Source organism: Paroedura picta, chromosome 15, assembly GCF_049243985.1.
Source record: "Paroedura picta isolate Pp20150507F chromosome 15, Ppicta_v3.0, whole genome shotgun sequence".
NCBI lineage: Eukaryota > Metazoa > Chordata > Lepidosauria > Squamata > Gekkonidae > Paroedura > Paroedura picta.
The window spans coordinates 3,016,362-3,033,571 of NC_135383.1; the positions used below are offsets into that span (position 1 = coordinate 3,016,362).

General features: G+C 50.1%; 1 protein-coding gene across 7 annotated transcripts in view; it reads left to right on the forward strand.

Annotated features, from left to right (window-relative positions):
* Positions 1-17,210, forward strand: part of RERE (arginine-glutamic acid dipeptide repeats) — a 220,896-nt gene that overhangs the window by 168,913 nt on the left and 34,773 nt on the right. For all 7 annotated transcript variants that reach the window (XM_077312430.1, XM_077312429.1, XM_077312432.1 and 4 more), the window contains one exon: positions 8,041-8,121. In XM_077312430.1, the coding sequence (XP_077168545.1) occupies positions 8,041-8,121 (81 nt within the window). The remainder of the gene's footprint in view (positions 1-8,040; positions 8,122-17,210) is intronic.

Consider the following 17,210-nt stretch of genomic DNA (forward strand, 5'->3'; position numbering starts at 1 on the left):
TCAGCCTCCTCAGTGATGTTTTAGTTTGAGGGCAGCCCTGTGGTTGTGCAGTGGAAAAGCTGGCTTCTTCTCCAGTAGCCCCTGAGAGACGACCAAGATGTTCAGGGGAGAAGGCCTTCAAGAGTCAAATGGACAAAGGGCACTTTGGATCTCACTATTTTTGATGCTCTTCTTTGGTGGCTTCTGGTGAAGGTAGAGAATGCCGTTGAGTTGCAGTGGCGAGAAGCATGGGGTAGGTGGTTTGCCTCTGCATAGAGAACCTGAACTTCCTTGGTGGTTGTCCATCCAGCCACTCACTAGGTCTAACCCTGCTTTGATCTGGAGGAGACTGGCCTGACGTGGGCCATCCAGATCAAGGTTTGGTGGCATTGTTGGCCACTCAACTAGTATAAGTTCCAGGCGTGGACCAGGCCTGAGCACCTGCCTCAGTTAGGTCTTGTGCTTTTCCTTATTGTCTGAGCTTAGAATTCGTCGGCAGTGCCCAAGACTCAACGAATCCCCAGTTTTCAAAGGCTCTGAAAAGGTCTACCTATTGGGAACGAACCATGTAGGTGGTTGGTCTCCCAGCAATAAACTACCTGGCAGTTAACAAACGGGCAGTCCAGGAACAGCCCAGCGAGCGAATTCCGGGCTCTGGATTTGACTACTGATCGGCAGTCTTCCTTGGCTGGCGAGGCCGAATCCCTTGAGAACGGGGACCCTGGTGCAGAGCCCCAGCGGCAGCCTCCGTAATGGCATTAGCGCCACATTGACAAACATGCCATCTGAGCTCCCTTAGTCGGGACATAATGGCTTCGTGTATCTTGTCACGCCATTTGTTTCGGCAGATAAAATATGGGGCCTACGAGTAACACATATGCAAACATTAGCATGCTTGTTTTTTTCACGGCTCCTCCGGTTATTTACGGCCCCCCCCCTGTTTGCGCATTGTGGCAGGGATACCGGAGAGCCTAATAAATTACCGGGGGCGGCAGGGAGAGCGGGGGGACGCTTCAGATTGCAAAATGGCATGAGGAGACCTTGTGTTCTGGCGGTTTGATAGCCATGGCAACCGGTTTTGCCGAGCACGTATCCGCATTGTCTGCCGGCAGTGGCCGCTGTCCCATCGAGCCACAGAAATATTTAATGCCCGGCTTAATAACCACGAATCCGCCACGCTTGGTTCTTAAAGGACCGCTGCCCCGTCTGTTCCTCGAGGCCTCCAACAAGCATCCGTCACCACTGCAAACTGTGCACTTGTGTTTCTCCAGGGTAGCCCCCGGCCCCCTGCCTAGGGATCTCGGAGGGAAATATGCGTTTTTGAAAATGGGGAGGGGGTGGACCTCTTCCTGCCAGACCCGTCTTGGTCAGCGGGCTGAAAAATGTGTTTGCCTCCAAAATCCAAGAGTTCTTTTGTAACCATTCTCGGGATTGCATGGCACCATTATTTTGCTTTGTCTGCTTATAGCAGGGGTAGTCAAACTGGGGCCCTCCAGATGTCCATGGACTACAATTCCCATGAGCCCCTGCCAGCGAACGCTCATGGGAATTGTAGTCCATGGACATCTGGAGGGCCGCAGTTTGACTACCCCTGGCTTATAGGGTTAGGCTTGTGCCCGCATCTCTCCTCCTTGCTCCCGGGGCTCAGGCCTTGGCCCGTCAGCCCGTTTCCTTGCCCACGAGCAGGAACCAGAGAGTCTTGCCTGTGGAATGTAGTCTTAGAGATGGTTCTCACTCTACTGCTTCACTTAGGATGTGGGTGGGTCTTCTTCCGGTCGCTGGGGAGTGGGGTGGAGTGAGTAGGGCTTTCATCCGGCCCATTCTCAGGGCAGGTGTGGAGGGGCAGCGTGGAGCCCTGGCTGGACCGGCCCGGAGGCTTGCTGGATGATGTTGGGCCAGTCCCGTATGCTCCGCCTAACCTCCCTCGCAGGGTTGTTGTGGGGATGAAAGGGAAGAGGGGAGAGCCCCGTGAGCTGCTTTGGGTCCCTGCTTGGGGAGAAAGCGGGGGGGGGGGGATATAAATAAGGTAACGTAAATGAAGTAACCAGAGCAGGATGGAGGGTTCGCCATCCTCCCTCCCCCATTTCAGGGGATAGAAGGATAACAAGACATCCTTTTTGGCCTTCGTGCTCCCCACACCTCCTTCCCCCCCCCCCCCCCCATCATGACTCCACTTGCAGGAACAGAGTGGACCTCTCCCCCCCTCCCCTTCCTCTGTCTTGTCTCAGGGCTAGAAGAGAATGCCAGCAGCTGTTCCTCTGGGGCCTGCAGAGAGCCCGTGCCCCCTTTCCCAGCAGCAGGGGCATTGAAGGGAGCAGAGCCTGCCCCTTGCTTGGGGTCCACAGGACAATGGTCTCTCTCTTCCTGCTGGGATGTGCTTCTAGAGAAGCCAGCAGAGTTAGTCTTTGCCCTCTGCCTCTGGTAGGGAGGTCTCCCAGGTGGCAGGTCCTGGTGGGCCTGGGGGCAGGCCGTGGGGTCTTGGCTGGTGGTCAGGGAACGTCCCTGGGAAGCTTTATCTGCAGACAGTTTGCCCTTCCGCGTGAGTTCCCTGCGGAGTAGATGCATCCTTACCTTCTAACTTTATTCCGTTTTGTCTCCTCTTTAGAAACCATTTGCACTTCTGGCATGCACAGTGTATACACTTCTTTGGGGTGGAATTGGTGGATTATATATTACCCGCTGCCGATTTAACATATTACTGTGGGAATAGATACCTGCTCTTTTCTCCGTAGGGACCTCGGTCGTCCCTCGAGTTGAACATGGGAATAATTCAGAGATTGCTTTTGCGGCAAACATTTAATCAGAGGAGAAGGGGAAAGCTTTAGGGAGTGCAGAAGGGGAAATTGCAAAGTAGATATTTTATAAAACTGACTCGCATATCTTTAACTGGTACTAAGAAGCTGTGATTCTCCCCGCCCCACCTTCAAGATCCACCTTCCAATCCCTTGAATCATTATTTAAGTACTCTACGAATTGAAAAAAATTCATCAGGTTCCTAGCGCAGGACAGCCCCCTCTTTTACAGAGATGGTTGCAAGCAGGGATTAAATGTAACTTAAAATACAGTTGGATGCTTTGGACCAAGTACCACGTCTGCGTTGGTTTCCGCGTTCCCGTTCTGTCATTCATTTGCTGCTTAATTGATTGTAGTCACTTTGCTAAATTGTAAGTATCATGGTTACTTTTGTTTTTAAGGCCGTACCCTGCACTTTGCTCCGCACTCCGGTATTTCTATCTTGGTGCTTCTCCAAACAAGTGGAATAAAACTAGCGCAATTCACAGCTGTAGAACCATGGACAGGGGAATCCAGGGCACCTTGGCCTGTTAATTCAGTTATACAAGGTAGAAATTAACTGTTGGAATGCCCCCTCTTTTATCTCTGTCGCTCAAGGGGCCTATCCAAAGTTCAGTGGGTGTCGGAAGGAACGTGTCCGGGACACTTGTGATTAATCTGAGCACATCTCAGTGTTTGAAGGAAGCATGGCTTGGAAGCAGCGAGGATCACACTCTGTTTCAGGGATTCTTCTTTTCCAAGGAAGTTCATCAGGAGTTCCTCATTGAGAAGATTAGCAATGGTGGGGAAGCCACCTTGGAAGGTATCCTGGCCGCAGCAGTCCATCTTCCCCTCCAGAGTCTAGATCAGGCTTTCTCAACCAGGGTTTCATGAAACCCTAGAGCAGGGGTAGTCAAACTGCGGCCCTCCAGATGTCCATGGACTACCATTCCCATGAGCCTCTGCCAGCATTGGCAGGGGCTCATGGGAATGGTAGTCCATGGACATCTGGAGGGCCGCAGTTTGACTACCCCTGCACTAGGCCATAGGCCATCGCCAGATCCAAGAACAATAAAATTGTTCAAAACAAACGCAGAATAAAAATGACCTTCTGCTCATTAGCCCACAGTAATTGCCCGAAGGCCAGCTCGAATCTTTCTTGTGGCCAAAGCCAAGGTGGCAACCCTTTGCGTCACAAATGGGTCCGTATCAGAAAGCAAATGCCTTGATTTATCATGAGCTAAAGAAAATGCCCCTGGGATAATTTTATTTAGAAATTTCTTCCTTGGATCTGTGTAAAGTGGACATTCCAATAGATAGTGTGGCAGATTGTACAGAAGTCAGGTCATGACCCACTAGCCAATCTCCATTTGCTCCTGCCAGTTGCCTGCAGACCTGTGAAGAATGCTGGATTAGATCCTGCAAAACATTTACAAGTCCAAGGCCATTGAACACGGGCCAGAGAAAAAGATGGTTGCAAAACTGCACCAAGCTCCTCCGTGTCCTAGGATATGTTCCACAGCCACTGCTATATGCCACGGCTCCGTGGCAGACCTGTAACTGTTCTCTTAAGATGGGGTCCGCTGGCTGAAGGAAATGCTGGTTTATAGGATGCAATAAAAAACCCTCCCTTCTTTAAAGGGGAAAGGGAAAAAAAGCTTTTCACACTGATTTGTGAAATTCTTTTGAGAGGACGGGAAGGAGCCATAGTTCCTAACACGGTGGGCCAAAGTAAATAACAAGTCATCATGCATTTAACAAGGAGGATGCAAACTTCTTGAAGAGCATACAGGAGAAGATGGATTTGGTTCCGTGGTTAGAAGATGGCTTAGAACCCAGGAAATGGCAAGATTAAAAATAATTCTCTGTCCTTCCATGTCTACCTCTGAGTTCAGTGCATCTTGGCTAGCTAGAGGCACCGGGGACAGCTTACGATGGCCTTCCCTTCCTCTCCCGGCAACAGGCACCCAGTGAGGGAGGTGGGGCTGAGAGAGCTCTGAGAGAACTGCTCTGTGAGACCAGCTCTAACAGGACTGTGTCTAGGCCAGGGTCACCCAACTAGCTGCATGTCAAGGAGTGGGGAATCAAATCCGGCTCTCCAGATTAGAGGCCCCTGGCCTTAACCATGACACCAAACTGGCTCCGGCATTTTACGTTGGACAGGCTTTCTGCAGATTTTGGAATGACTCAATGCCAATAAACTAATTTGGTTTCCTAACGCAGCTTTTGTGAAATCTTAGAGACCAACAGAATTCTTGGAGTGTGAGCTTTCGGAAGTCAAAAGCTGCCAAGAACTCACCCCCTAAAAATCTTCTTGCTCTCCAGAGCTCTACGGACTTGAATGTACTGCAGACAACAAAGCTGCCCTCTGACTTACACTGAACGTTAAAATTCAGGGGCTGAAGTATGGCTTCTTAGTCCAGAAAGGTGTTCTGTTCAGGGGGCAGCTGAGGACAATATCCCCCCCCCCCCACTTTGCTCTTTCAGGTGGTTACAAATTCTTGTGTGCAAAGAATGGATTTTCTCGGAAGGAAGCCTAGGTGGAAACTGTCAGGTTAGGTTGCTTCAGCAGAGTGCAGCTCCTGCTTTAAGGTTCAGCGTTCGGTTGCATTGGCACCCCTCCTTCCTTTCAAGGAGCATTTTCTGCAAGAGCAATAATGCAGATTTTAGCACATTTCTGCACCCAAAGCTCTATATTGTGTAATGCGGGGGTAGTCAACCTGTGGTCCTCCGGATGTTCATGGACTACAATTCCCAGGAAACACTGGCAGAGGCTCATGGGAATTGTAGTCCATGAACATCTGGAGGACCACAGGTTTTTCTTAGAAAATGTCTTCGCTTGTGTAGCATTTTATGAGTCTTCAAAGCACTTCACCTGTGTCATTTTGAAGTTTTAGAATTGCACTGTTCTGACTCCAGTGGGAGAAGGTGTCATTCTCCCAGTGCCTCCTGTGGGTGACCTGAGGTCTCCCTCGTTCAACAAATGAACTTCAGAGGGAGAGTTGGGATTGAGGGAGAGTTCTCCTGCTATTCCTCCCTCGAAATGGGGCTTGGGGTTTTTGATGTAGCTACAGGTGAGATACCTTAAAAAGAGGCATGCTGGATAAAATCGTGATGAATAAGGAAGTATTGGTCTTTATACTGGATAGCATCCTTTAATGCACAGCGTCCGATCTCACACGGTGGCCCACTGGTCACTCAGGGGAGGGGGGGCAAAGTATGATTGGTCTTTGTTGTGATTAGGGTTTGTACTTTCCGTGGTTGCATCGGAAGGCCCTTTGACTCCTATTGTGGGCGTTAACTAGTTTAACATACCTTATTTCCCCCCCCCTCCAGTTTTCTCGATGAGATGTTACTGACCTTCCCGTATGACTTTTCCATACTTCATGCATAGGGCTAAGATCCACTTGTTGCATGTACAGTAGTGAGCTCCAGGAATAAAAATGCGTTCCTCTCCGAGGTGCCAGAGAGAGGACTCATCTCTGTTTTTGCATTGCCACAAGGCTGTGTTGGTGCCAGGTAGAGGCTGTGGCTGAGAGAGGGCAGCTTGAGCCTTCAGTCGATCCCCACACAGCAGAAACCCTCAGGCCAAGGCTCACCCCGAACCCTGCTCTGCCACTCCTTACTGCTCCTCAGCATCTCTCTTTGGAAGAGCAGGTGTGGCATAGGGGATAAGGGGAAGCCTTCCACCCCCCAGGGCCCCCCTAGCTGCTTACATAACCTCTCTGCCCCTTGACCTCATTCTCCCCCCCCCTCCTCGGCAAAATAGTTATACCAACCAACTTTACAGGGCTGTTGTGAAGATCCCCAGGAAATTCACCCGAGGAAGTACGCCGAACGGTGCAGAGTGCTGTCCAAATGCTGCCGTTGGGAGCAGCAGCAGCAGCTTAGGGTCCGGTGTGGCCAAGGGGCCAGATGTGAGGCTTGCCCGGTTGCTCCTGGTCCAGCAGTCCTGCCGGGGCTTCTGGCTAGGTGATCCAGGCCGCCTTTTGCGGTGCGCCGGTGGCTCTCCTCTCCCTCCCTCTCTTCTGCTGCTCAGCACAGCACAGCCCAGATCACATGTTAAGCTGCCGCCACCGCTGCTCCCTCCCTCCCTCCCTCCCTCCTTCCTTCCCCCTTTTGTAGTGTCAGAGCCTCCCGGGTGACAGGCGAGAGCTGCCGCTGCTGCCGCCACCACCTCCGCGCAGGGGCCCCCTACCTGGAGACGGGATCCCCATTCCAGGTCTCAGCACTTTTCTGCCCTCCACTTTCTGGTCCTCCTGATTTTTCCGAAGGCAGCGAAAGGGAGAAAGCGCCTCATTGGTTGCTCTGGAGTTTTTCTTCCTCTCCCCACATCCCTGGGGGAAGCCACCCATCTACCTCCTCCCCCTGCCCAGGAGGGAAGGGGGGTCTTCCCCCCCTCTTTTTTGCAAACAGGATGCCGGCTGGAGAGGAAGCCCTTTTCCACGGCTTCCTTGGCTCCTCTTCACGCTGCTTCTCTCTCTTTTTGCTTCTGATTTAAACAGCACTTTTTAACTCTCTCTTCCTTTGCATCCCTCCACTTGTTATTTTGTTGGGGTATTTTTTTTGGGGGGGGGGGAGAGAAGGGAGCGTTTGATCCAAGAAATCGGCCAACAGAGAAATGTCAAGGGGGAAAGTGGGGAAAGCATCTCTGTTTTGTTTTTAAAGAAGTCTTTTTTTCCAAACTGGATTATTTGCAAAAGCGAACTGAAGCCTGGCAGTTTTGGATTTTGAAACCCAGCTGGGATTGCCTCCCTTCCCCCCCTTTTAAAAGAGAAAAAAGAAAGAAAACAGCAAAGTAGCATGTTTCTTTTCCTTGGAAGAGTTATTTTGTAGTCTTCAAGTTTTTCAATACATATTTTCAACTTTCAAAGCAACCTGGACCTTTGGGTTTGGAAGTTTTCACTTCCCGGCTGCCCCCCACCCCCACCCCACCCCCGGCGTTAATTGTAGAGAAGAAGGAATAGTTCTGTGCTCTCTTTCGGATTCTTGTTTTCTCCCCCACCCCTTGCCTGGAAATAGATCTCGCTATCCTTTATTTTCAAGGGGACCGGCAGATTAAAAAAACCTTCAGCACGAAACGCGCACCTGGTTCCATTTTTTGTGAAAAGACATTGTTTTTGTTGCCTTATCGGGCACGAGGCCCAGGCCGGAAATTTTGCAGTTTGAGTGGCTTCCTCCGTGACATGTTTTACCCCCCACGGCCCCTAAACTGGACCCCCCAGCTGCGGTCCTTCTCTAAATGGACATGCCCCCCACCCTGATATTCTATTTTTGCTTTTATCGCAGAAACGCTTCATTAAAGGACTCCGTCAGTATGGAAAAAACTTCTTCAGGATCCGCAAAGAGTTGCTTCCCAATAAGGAAACGGTAAGTGTCAGGAGGCTTTATGTAACTTGCCGCTCTGCCTTCCCCCCCCCCTCCTTAAATGCTCCTGCTGCATTCCTCCTTTTGATGTGAAGAATCCGATGCCTTTTAACCCTTGCCTCCGCAGTTCCAGCAAGCCGGAGCCTGGCTTTGGGTCTGTGTTTTTAAACGATTTTTGTTGATTTTTGTTGTGGTCCGGCATTGTGGGGTGGTGGTGGTGAGGAGCTGGGACCTCGTTGAAGCTGGATGTAGATTTTGGGATGGTACCATCAGTTACCAGAAGTGGGTAACAGAACTGAAGGCCCAATGCAAACGAAAATTCTTGTGGGTGTCTCCGAGGACACGGAGAGCGTGTGTCGAATGGTTTTCTCTCCTGGTTTCCCTCTTTTTCTTTCTGTTTGTGGGTGATGTTGGATTCTGGCCTCTTTCTCAGCTCCTTTCGGATTGGTACTGCCTCGCATGGCTTGTATTTTAATAAATATTGATTTGGTACTGTCTTGAGCTATATGGAGCTGGGTTACTGATACTTGGAGCAAAACAAGTACGTTAAAAAAAAAAAAGGCATCTTTGCAGGTGCCCTTGCTAGTGGCAAGGAGGAAATGGCTTTACTTTTAAAAGTGAAAGAGGCTTCCATCCCTGAGCGATTAAGATCAGTTTAGGACTAAAGCTTCAGTCTCAGCTGTGCCGGGGACTCTCGGGAAGCCGATCCCCTTCTTTCCTGCGACTCTAACGGAAAAAGCAAAGTGGTGCTTCCACGGGCCATTTTAAAGCAAGCTCCTTTCGGCGTCCCTTTGCTCCTTGCCGAATCGCTTTGCTATGAAAATGTCGGCTAGTTGTCAGAACGGAGGGAGAAAGTCTTCGTGATCATGAGTCATGGCTTTAATTGAATTGAATAACTTGGGCTCTGAGGTTTTTCTCCCCGCTGCAAGCCACGGCTGTTGAGCTACCGTGCAGTGACTCAGGGGGCCTGTCATTCTGAAGGATTAATCATAACATCACATGGATCAGACAGGGCAGAGGGGCTGAAGAGTTTCCGGCAGAGTCTCCCCCCTCCCCCCCCCCCAGTTTGTCTCCCGCCCCACACCCCTTCTAATTTTGGACAAAGGGTTATAAATGGCAAGCTCATGAGAAGATCAACTTTGCATTTGAGTCACTTTCTCTTTGAACAAAAGCCCTGTTGACGGTCTATTCTTGCTTAACGCAAGCTTTTGAAGCGAATGAAGTTTTTTAAAAAAATATTTCTACATTGTTTGCAGTGTGCAGTTCAGGCCGTATTGTGTGTGAGAGAGAGAGACCTTGATTTTTACAGGGTTCAGTCCATGGGTAGGAGGAAAATTGTTTGCTTAGGTAACAGATTTTCTCCCTTTGAATTTCCCAGTTATGTAATTCAAGCCCTCCCAATATTAATAAATATTGATACTGTTTTGCTCAGTTGCAAGCCCTAAGAAATGTGATATCCCTGGACCATTGCTTGCTGTAATTAAAAATAAATATTAAATAATAATTTTTGTGTGAGGCCTAAACTTTTTAAAACCGAGGAGACGAGATTTTAAAACTCAAAACTGTAAAACATGTGCTCCCTGGATCCCAGCTGAGCGGGCCTTTTTTTGCCTCCAGTGGTAACTGATCTATGAGTGACCCTTGACCTAGGACAGATTATTTAATCCCGGCTTCCTGTCCTTGCCTAGAGGTCTCCTTCCTGCCTGACCTTTGCCTCCTCCATTGGCAGAAAGAGCAGGAAAGGGAAGGGGCAGGGCTAGAAGCACAGCTCTCACTCTCTCTTTTGGTTTGGTTTTGTTTTTACTAGTCATAATAATAATACCTACAAGTGTTCAGAGGGTGGACCTCATATTTCAGCGTATCTCCACCATACTCCTGTAAAGTAGAGAGGCGTTTTAACACCCATGTCGCAGGCAGCAGAGGTGGTGCTCAGAGACTGGGGGGTGCTGCTCTACACCCTGGAGCCCAAGAGGGCAAGGAACAGGTTGAGGAGACAATGAGGCCTTCCAAAGATGTTGGGTTTTTTAATCTCTCGTTTTGTCCGAATGGCAGTGAAATGGGGCAGGAGGTGCCGTAGAGGGAGGGAAAGATGAGAGAGATGCCCAGCTTGAAACTCCTCCTGGTTAACTGCAAAACTTGCACTTGTGTGCCCCGATTGATTCAGTAGTTCATTCCTTGTGATGCAATCCGTGTTTCTCTGGCATCGACGGGCACATTCTGTGGGGTATAAGAGATGCCAATCAGAACGCCACGTGGGCTTAGCAGAGTTAGGATGTGGACTGGCCGTCCAGCACTGTAGCAGGTTAGTTCACTGTCCTCCTCCTTACCATCACTAATCCCGGTGTCACTGAGGAATGTTTGGTCGTGGGTGAGTGGGGGTACTTGACACATGCTCCCTTCCTGTCACGTGCTGGCGAAAAACGGTGAGCCCTGAGTTAGGTTGGTTGGAATATGCAAGGTCTGTACTGTGCATGATTCAAAAGCACATGAAGAATATCCTGCAGGGGGCGTTGGAGGAGCAGTGTATTTAGCATAGTTAGATTAGGAACTTCCCAATGTTTTTTCCAGTGTCCTGATTGGTTCATTGGAGACTTCCTGTTCCCTTAAGCGTACTTCCTTCCTGCTTGCCTCCAGAATAGACTGAATGCAGTTAGACAGTTAGTAGGACTCTCTCCCCTCTTTCTACACAAAATTGTTTCTCTTCTAAATAAAACCATTTCCCCCCCCTGTAACCAGCTTGGTGCTGTACTCCCCTGCAGCTCTCTGAAAAGGTGAGTTGTCCACCTAGGGAGAAAAGGCTCACCCTAGACCTGCTTGGAATCTCCACATCACTCTGTAAGCCAAAGCTCTTTCAGCCACCTAATTTTACCACGAAATCTGGGCAAACTTATTGAGTCGCATATAAGCCGAGGGCGGGAAATGCTCCATCATCACAGGCTCTCCCATCCAGCGTTGCCATTGAAGGCAAAAGGAGAAAGAGATCAGAGTCCCTCAGTCAAACTGTTGATGTCCTACAAGCTGCCAGAGCAAGCTCAGCTTGCAGGACACATTTGCAAAAGGCAATGCAACGAGTGGCTGGCTGGAGCAGGCTTTTATTTCAATCACCATATATACCCATGTATAAGCCGAGGAGGGCTTTTTCATTGTGAAAAAGGGGGCTGAAAATCTAGGCTTACACGTGAGTATATAGGGTAGTTTGTACCCTCTGAATAAGCCGCAGGAGCGACTGAGGTGGGGTGGCGGAATAGAAACAGTCCTTTTGTGTCCCGACTCAGCCTATGCACGTTTGAGGCCTGGGCCGTGCCATGTTGCTTTTCTTTCAACGCGTTTTTGCCTCTGTGGGGCTCCTGGTGGGGGGGGTGTGCATAAACCGTGTTTGCAGCTCTGCCCAAGCTCTTTTTATGAGCCAGTTGCACAGGAGCTCAAGTGGACTCTTCAACCGCGGAGCTTAGAGAGGTTGCGGGTGAGAAGCCTGGAGGTTCCCTGGAGGGAAAGAAAGGCCTGGGTTTGAATTCTGCTTCAGTGGCCGTGTTATAAATGATGCTAGAAACGGATTTTCCGAAAAAGCGAAAAGTGGCTGCTTAACTTGTACGCACTCGTGTTTGTAATTTGCTGCAAATTAATAACGAAAAATGGAACAGACTCTTGTTCAGTTAACGAGAACTTTTACTCTTTTTAAAAAGCGTGTCCCAAAGGTTCATTTTTCTCCATTTTCTAATTCCCTATTTACAAATCCTCTCCACTTTTTCTTCTCCTGTTTTTTTAAAGGCTTGCTGCCTCTCCGGTTTTTCTTTCAGGTCCCATTTTAGGATTGAGTAGATTATTTTCCCAGGATGGCATTGATTATGCTAAACCAGCCTTCATCCTTCCTTCATAATAAATCATGGGTTAATGTCTCTTGTCATTATCGATTTCAACGTCTAGCCTGCCCGGTTCCTAGTGTTTGGGACATGTTGTTGTAAAAATAATTTGTATCATCATAAAATCGCAGAGGACAGGGGGGAAAAAATCACAACTCCAGGCCAACCCAAATAAGTTTGCCACTTTGCTGTCCGACTTCAGAAAGGAATTGTACTCTGGGGAACATCAAGGGGGAAAGAGGATACTGTAAGTAAGAATCCCGTTGCTGACACGGTGATGTATTGAGAGAGCCAGTCGCAACTTGCAGAATAGTACATAGTACAGCCCTCTGTGGATTGTACCACTTCAGAATTACATGGGGGGGGGGGAGTGTCACATACTTGAAAGGTAGGATCCTGATAATGCGAGACTGATAATTGTGTTTGAACAGCTGGTCAAAATTGTGTTGTGGATGGAGCAAGCTTCTGTTTTACTTTTTTGTTGAATTATTGAATTTATAGGTGTGGGGCTTGTGGCCTGTTATTAAACCTTAATAAAACTAAACCTGAACGTGGGATGCCGAGATGCCGGCCCTCTTCCCTTTGCCATATTTTGATCTGGTACGGCCCTAGGAGGGCTGTGCCGCTTGCAGCTTCCTGAATGTTATAACCCGCTTGGAGGGGCTTGTTGACAAATCTGATGGCCCTCCATGAAGTCTACAGGTGCAGAAATAAATGGGAATGTTCCCCTTGCCCCCCCCCCTCCCCGAGAAGCCTCTGCCACCGGAATCTCTGCCCTGTTTTGAAAGGTCAGGAAGGATAAACAAGCCACATGTTCCTAACGCTTGCAGAAGGTAAAAATTACCGCAGCGTTGTGCTGTCAGCGTGAAGTTATTTAATTTTCGATCTCGGGGTCCGGGAGTAAACACTTTCTTGGCTTGCTAGCTAGCGTTTAATCTACTGTTACCTAATCGGCAGCTTAACTCTTTGTCAGCTCCTGCCCCAAACCCAAAGTTTTGTGTGTCCCCCGCCTTCTCCACCCAGACCGACAAAACAGGCATTGCAACTCCCCGGCCATTCATTCATTCATTCATTCATTGGCAGGCAGGTTGGAGTTAATTATTCTCCACCCTCCCCCAGTCTGTTCAAACAACAAATTCCTTTTAATGAAGGGAATGGGATAATTGCTTAGGCAAGGCTTTTTCGTCCCCTGAGCACCCAGTGGTGGCTTGTCTGTGCCTCCGCCATTCCCCTCCCGTTTAACTGCAGATCTCACAACCGTTTTTTCCCCATTGGAAGCCAGGAGCAGAGTCTTAATTGTGCCTACATGGCCGGGACGTTATTCTCATGCCCCCCCCCCTTTCCCCACAGGAAGTGTCTCCTGCGTGGACACTGTTTGGTTTTTGGTTCTCTTAATGATGAGACATATTAATGCCGTGTTTGGGCTCGGCATGTAATTTCCTGCAATGCCGTGTAAGCATTTTTTGTTGCTGCTGCTGCTGCTGTTCAAATGGCATACCTTCCCCCCCCCCCCCGCCGCCGCCCCTTCCCCCTATTAACTTGCTCGCCGTGCTCCTGATGCAGCAAAGCTGATGTTTTCCATTAGGGTTGGAAAGGGCTGCCTATGTCAACAGCAGCAGCTCCTTTTGATTCCAGGCTTCCCTTCCTGCTGCTGGAGTCCGCACTCCACTCCGTGAAGGCCAGGCTGGGAGGAGGTGGGCTATCCTCAAGTCACATAGCGGCCATCAGTTTGAGTGGAGGGACAGCCTGACTTTGGGGGAGGGGTCTCTTCCATCGGAGCAGGAAGACGGCATCTCGGCCTGCACGTTCTGCGAAGGGTGGGCCCCCTGTAATTTCATGAGATCGCAGTGAGGAAAGAGCACCCATTCTGCGATATCTTGTGTAAGCATACGACGTCTTCTGAGAACAGCGTTTGTCCCCATTAAAGGGGGTGATGCTGTGTCTTAACTCTCCGTCTGGACGTGAAATTCTGAGTTCATTGGGCAGGAGTCTTTCAGGGTCACGTGGTTGAGGTGACGGGTATCCAAGCGCCTCGTCTCTCTCTCTCTCCCGCCCCCCAAATGAGGAACTACGGTGCTGTGGAATGCCAGAGCCCAGTCTCCAGGCATTCTGTGACTTGCAGGCTGGGAAGAAGCCTTCTCGACCTCACAGAGCTCTGATCGCCAGGAGTTGCTTAAGGGCAGTCGTCCTCATTTCATTAAAGAGATATCAAGCCAGCTGGTTTACGACGAAAGAGCAGTTTAAAGGGAGCTCCTGGCGAGAGTGGTAAAATTGGGGTGGGAGACCGCGATGGAAGTCCAGGGTCATGGCACCGAGGCTGGCCGTGGCAAGCCACTTCTGAACATCTCTTGCTTCGACAACCCCTCGGCAGGGGTGGCCAAGCGGGGGCTCTCCAGATGTCCGTTATAATGCCCGCACGCTGGCAGTGGCTCATGGTAATTGTAGTCCAGAGCCCCAAGTGTTGCGAGCAGGGCCTCCCCACACACCCTATGGCAGGGGTAGTCAAACTGTGGCCCTCCGGATGTCCATGTACTACAAATCCCATGAGCCCCTGCCAGAATTTGCTGGCAGAGTCACACATGCAGAGCTAGAGTCACACATGCAGGATAAGCATTGGTGAGCGTCGTTAGCCTGTAGCCCTCTCTGCCCTGCCTCAGTATCCCTGTTTCTCCCCCCCCCAAAGCGTTTCCAGTGACCGTTGTCCTGAAGCCATAAAAAGAGCAGCCAGCCTCCGGGTGCCAACTTTGGACTCTGCCGCAGCTCTGTTTACCACGGGCCGTAAATCAGCCCCGGCTATTGATGCAGCAGCCCAGTTTTCTGGCTTACTTAGGAGATTGAAGCCCTGCTGTTTGCTTTTGTACAGCAGGTTTACCCTGGGCTAGGAGTAAAATATCGTTGCAAGTGAGAGAGAGCCATTAGCGAGATTGCATCTTGTCCTGACCGCCAGCCGGGGACTTGCCCTGAAAGTGGGGCCAGATCTTGTAGGGGGAAACTCATCCTCCATGGGGCCAGGAAGGAAAGATCGTTGATGGTGCCCATTTCAGTGGGGCTGCTGTGGAGGAGCAAACTCTGCCTGCCACTAGGACGTTCCTGCCTCAGTTTCCAAAACGTTAGGGGCCAGCTGTGTTCCAGGTGCTGCTCTTTTCTGCCTGTGGCCCAGGAGCAGGGCTGCAGGGTAGCTGGCTTCTCTTTGAGTTACGTAAAAGTCGTTCCTCTTCCTGCCTGCCAGGCTTCCGACTTCACAAAAAGCTGACCCGACACAAGGGTTGCAGCACCCAGCCATGGCGCCCGGAGGCGGGGCCCGCTCCTGCCCTTGCAAACCAGATATCAAGTGGCTTGCTTTGTTTAAAAGTTGCAATGAAAAATTCTGGGCGCCCGGCCAGAGGGGGAGGATGTGATACAGTGGAAATGTTTTCTGTTGCCCTTTGTGCCTCTTTGAGCTTTGATTAGCTTTGTTGCCAGTAAGCTTAATTATGTTCACTCTTTCTCCCTCTTAAATGGTGTATGAGAAGCATCTTGCCGGAGCCCTTGCACTCCAGGGCGGGGGGAGATTCTCTCGCAGCCCAGCAAACTGAGAGAAACAGTTTAATTTTTCTTTCTCTTCTGAACAAAATGCCTCCAGTCTGTATCTATTTCCCCCCCCCCTTCCAGATCCAGCGTGTGTGATATAGTGTGTTGATTAAGGGCACGGCAGTATAAAAATGTAAAATACACAGACAAGCACAGTACTTTTATTTGACCTGTCCACATATCTGTCACCTTACTGCTGCGCTGTGTGCGTGTTCCTTTTCTTGCTTTCTTCTCCCCACACCCCGGGAAGTGGCTCAGCCTGCAAGAGAAGGGTTGGCCCAGGGTCCCCAGCAAGCCAGCTTCTTGGCTGGGTAGGATTTGAACTTGGGTCTCTTTTGTCCCATCAGTTTCAAGGGGAGGCATTTTAAATTGACACTGAATACTCTGGTTGAAATGGGGGGTGGGGGAGAGCTTGCCCTTGTTATTATTGGCCGAGTAACTCTAAAATCTGGGCACTTCGCAAAAGTCAAAGTGGTCCTAATTGAGCATTCTAATTCATGATTGGACAGGCTGTTGCGGTTGTGGGACAGAGGTGGCGGGTCCCTGCGTTCGTGAGGCTTTGCTTAAAGGTTGGCATGCCTTTGGGGCGGGTTGATGGGAAGAGTGACTTGATGCACCGCACTTTCCTCCTTCCTTGGAAATAATGACCATGATTTATATTTATAACTTACCCAACCCCTGGAGGCTCAGGGCGGGTGATGATGTGCATCCTAACAATGAATTAACAAAATATTGTTATAACCATAACAATAACACGCAACAATAACACGCATAACCCTCATTCTGAAGCTTCAGGAGGGAGGGGCCAGGTGAGCACAGATTCACAGTATGGTGATGATTCCGGCTGATGCTTCGAGGTGTTTTGATGAGGCTCCTTTGCTGGCAAAGCTGTCAGACCAGTCTCCCTTTTGACGTCTTCATGCCAAGCAGCACAGGTGAACCTTGTGGTGCAAATAATTGTTGGGAATGGCAGAGAAGAGTAAAGCCGCTGGAGGGCAACACCTTGAAGAAGCATCAACAGTCCCTCCCTCCTGGGTGAGAGACTCCCTTCCCCCAAAATGTGAGGGGCAGGCATCGGGCACTGCAATTTGGTGGCCGGCCTGCACGGGAGCACCCAGCCTCTCACTTTCCCCGGCTCTTTTGTGTGTGCAGCCTGGCGCTTGGCTGTTCTTTTCTCTTTCTCTCCCCCCCCCCCCCCACTAGTACAGAGTCTCTCTTGGAGCCTTTCACCAGCTGCATTTCTCGGGGTTCTTGCTTGATTTCCTTGCAATTCAGTTGACACAAAGGCCACGTTTCCTGCCCGGCTCTTCCTTTTATCACAGTAAACTAGCAGAGCTTTGAGTGCCTTAATGGCTTTTCCTTTGGAAAGGCTGTCACTTCATAGAAATGCAGACCCTTTTTCTGTTTGTTTGTTTCTGCTTTGGGAGCCTTTGCCGGGGCTTCTCCCCCTCCCACCCGGCGCTTTCCTGGCCTTGTGATGAAATGTGCAGGGTGCAGCTTGCACACAATTAGGCAGCTCAAAGAGGATGTCGATACACACGCCTTGCCTTTCCCCGCTGCTTTGTCCTGTCCAAAGCCTATAATAACTCTGTGGGTTGTATCTGGGGACCTTTCGCCTCCTTGCCGTCACACAGCATTGGATGTAAGGCCTTCCACCTTCAT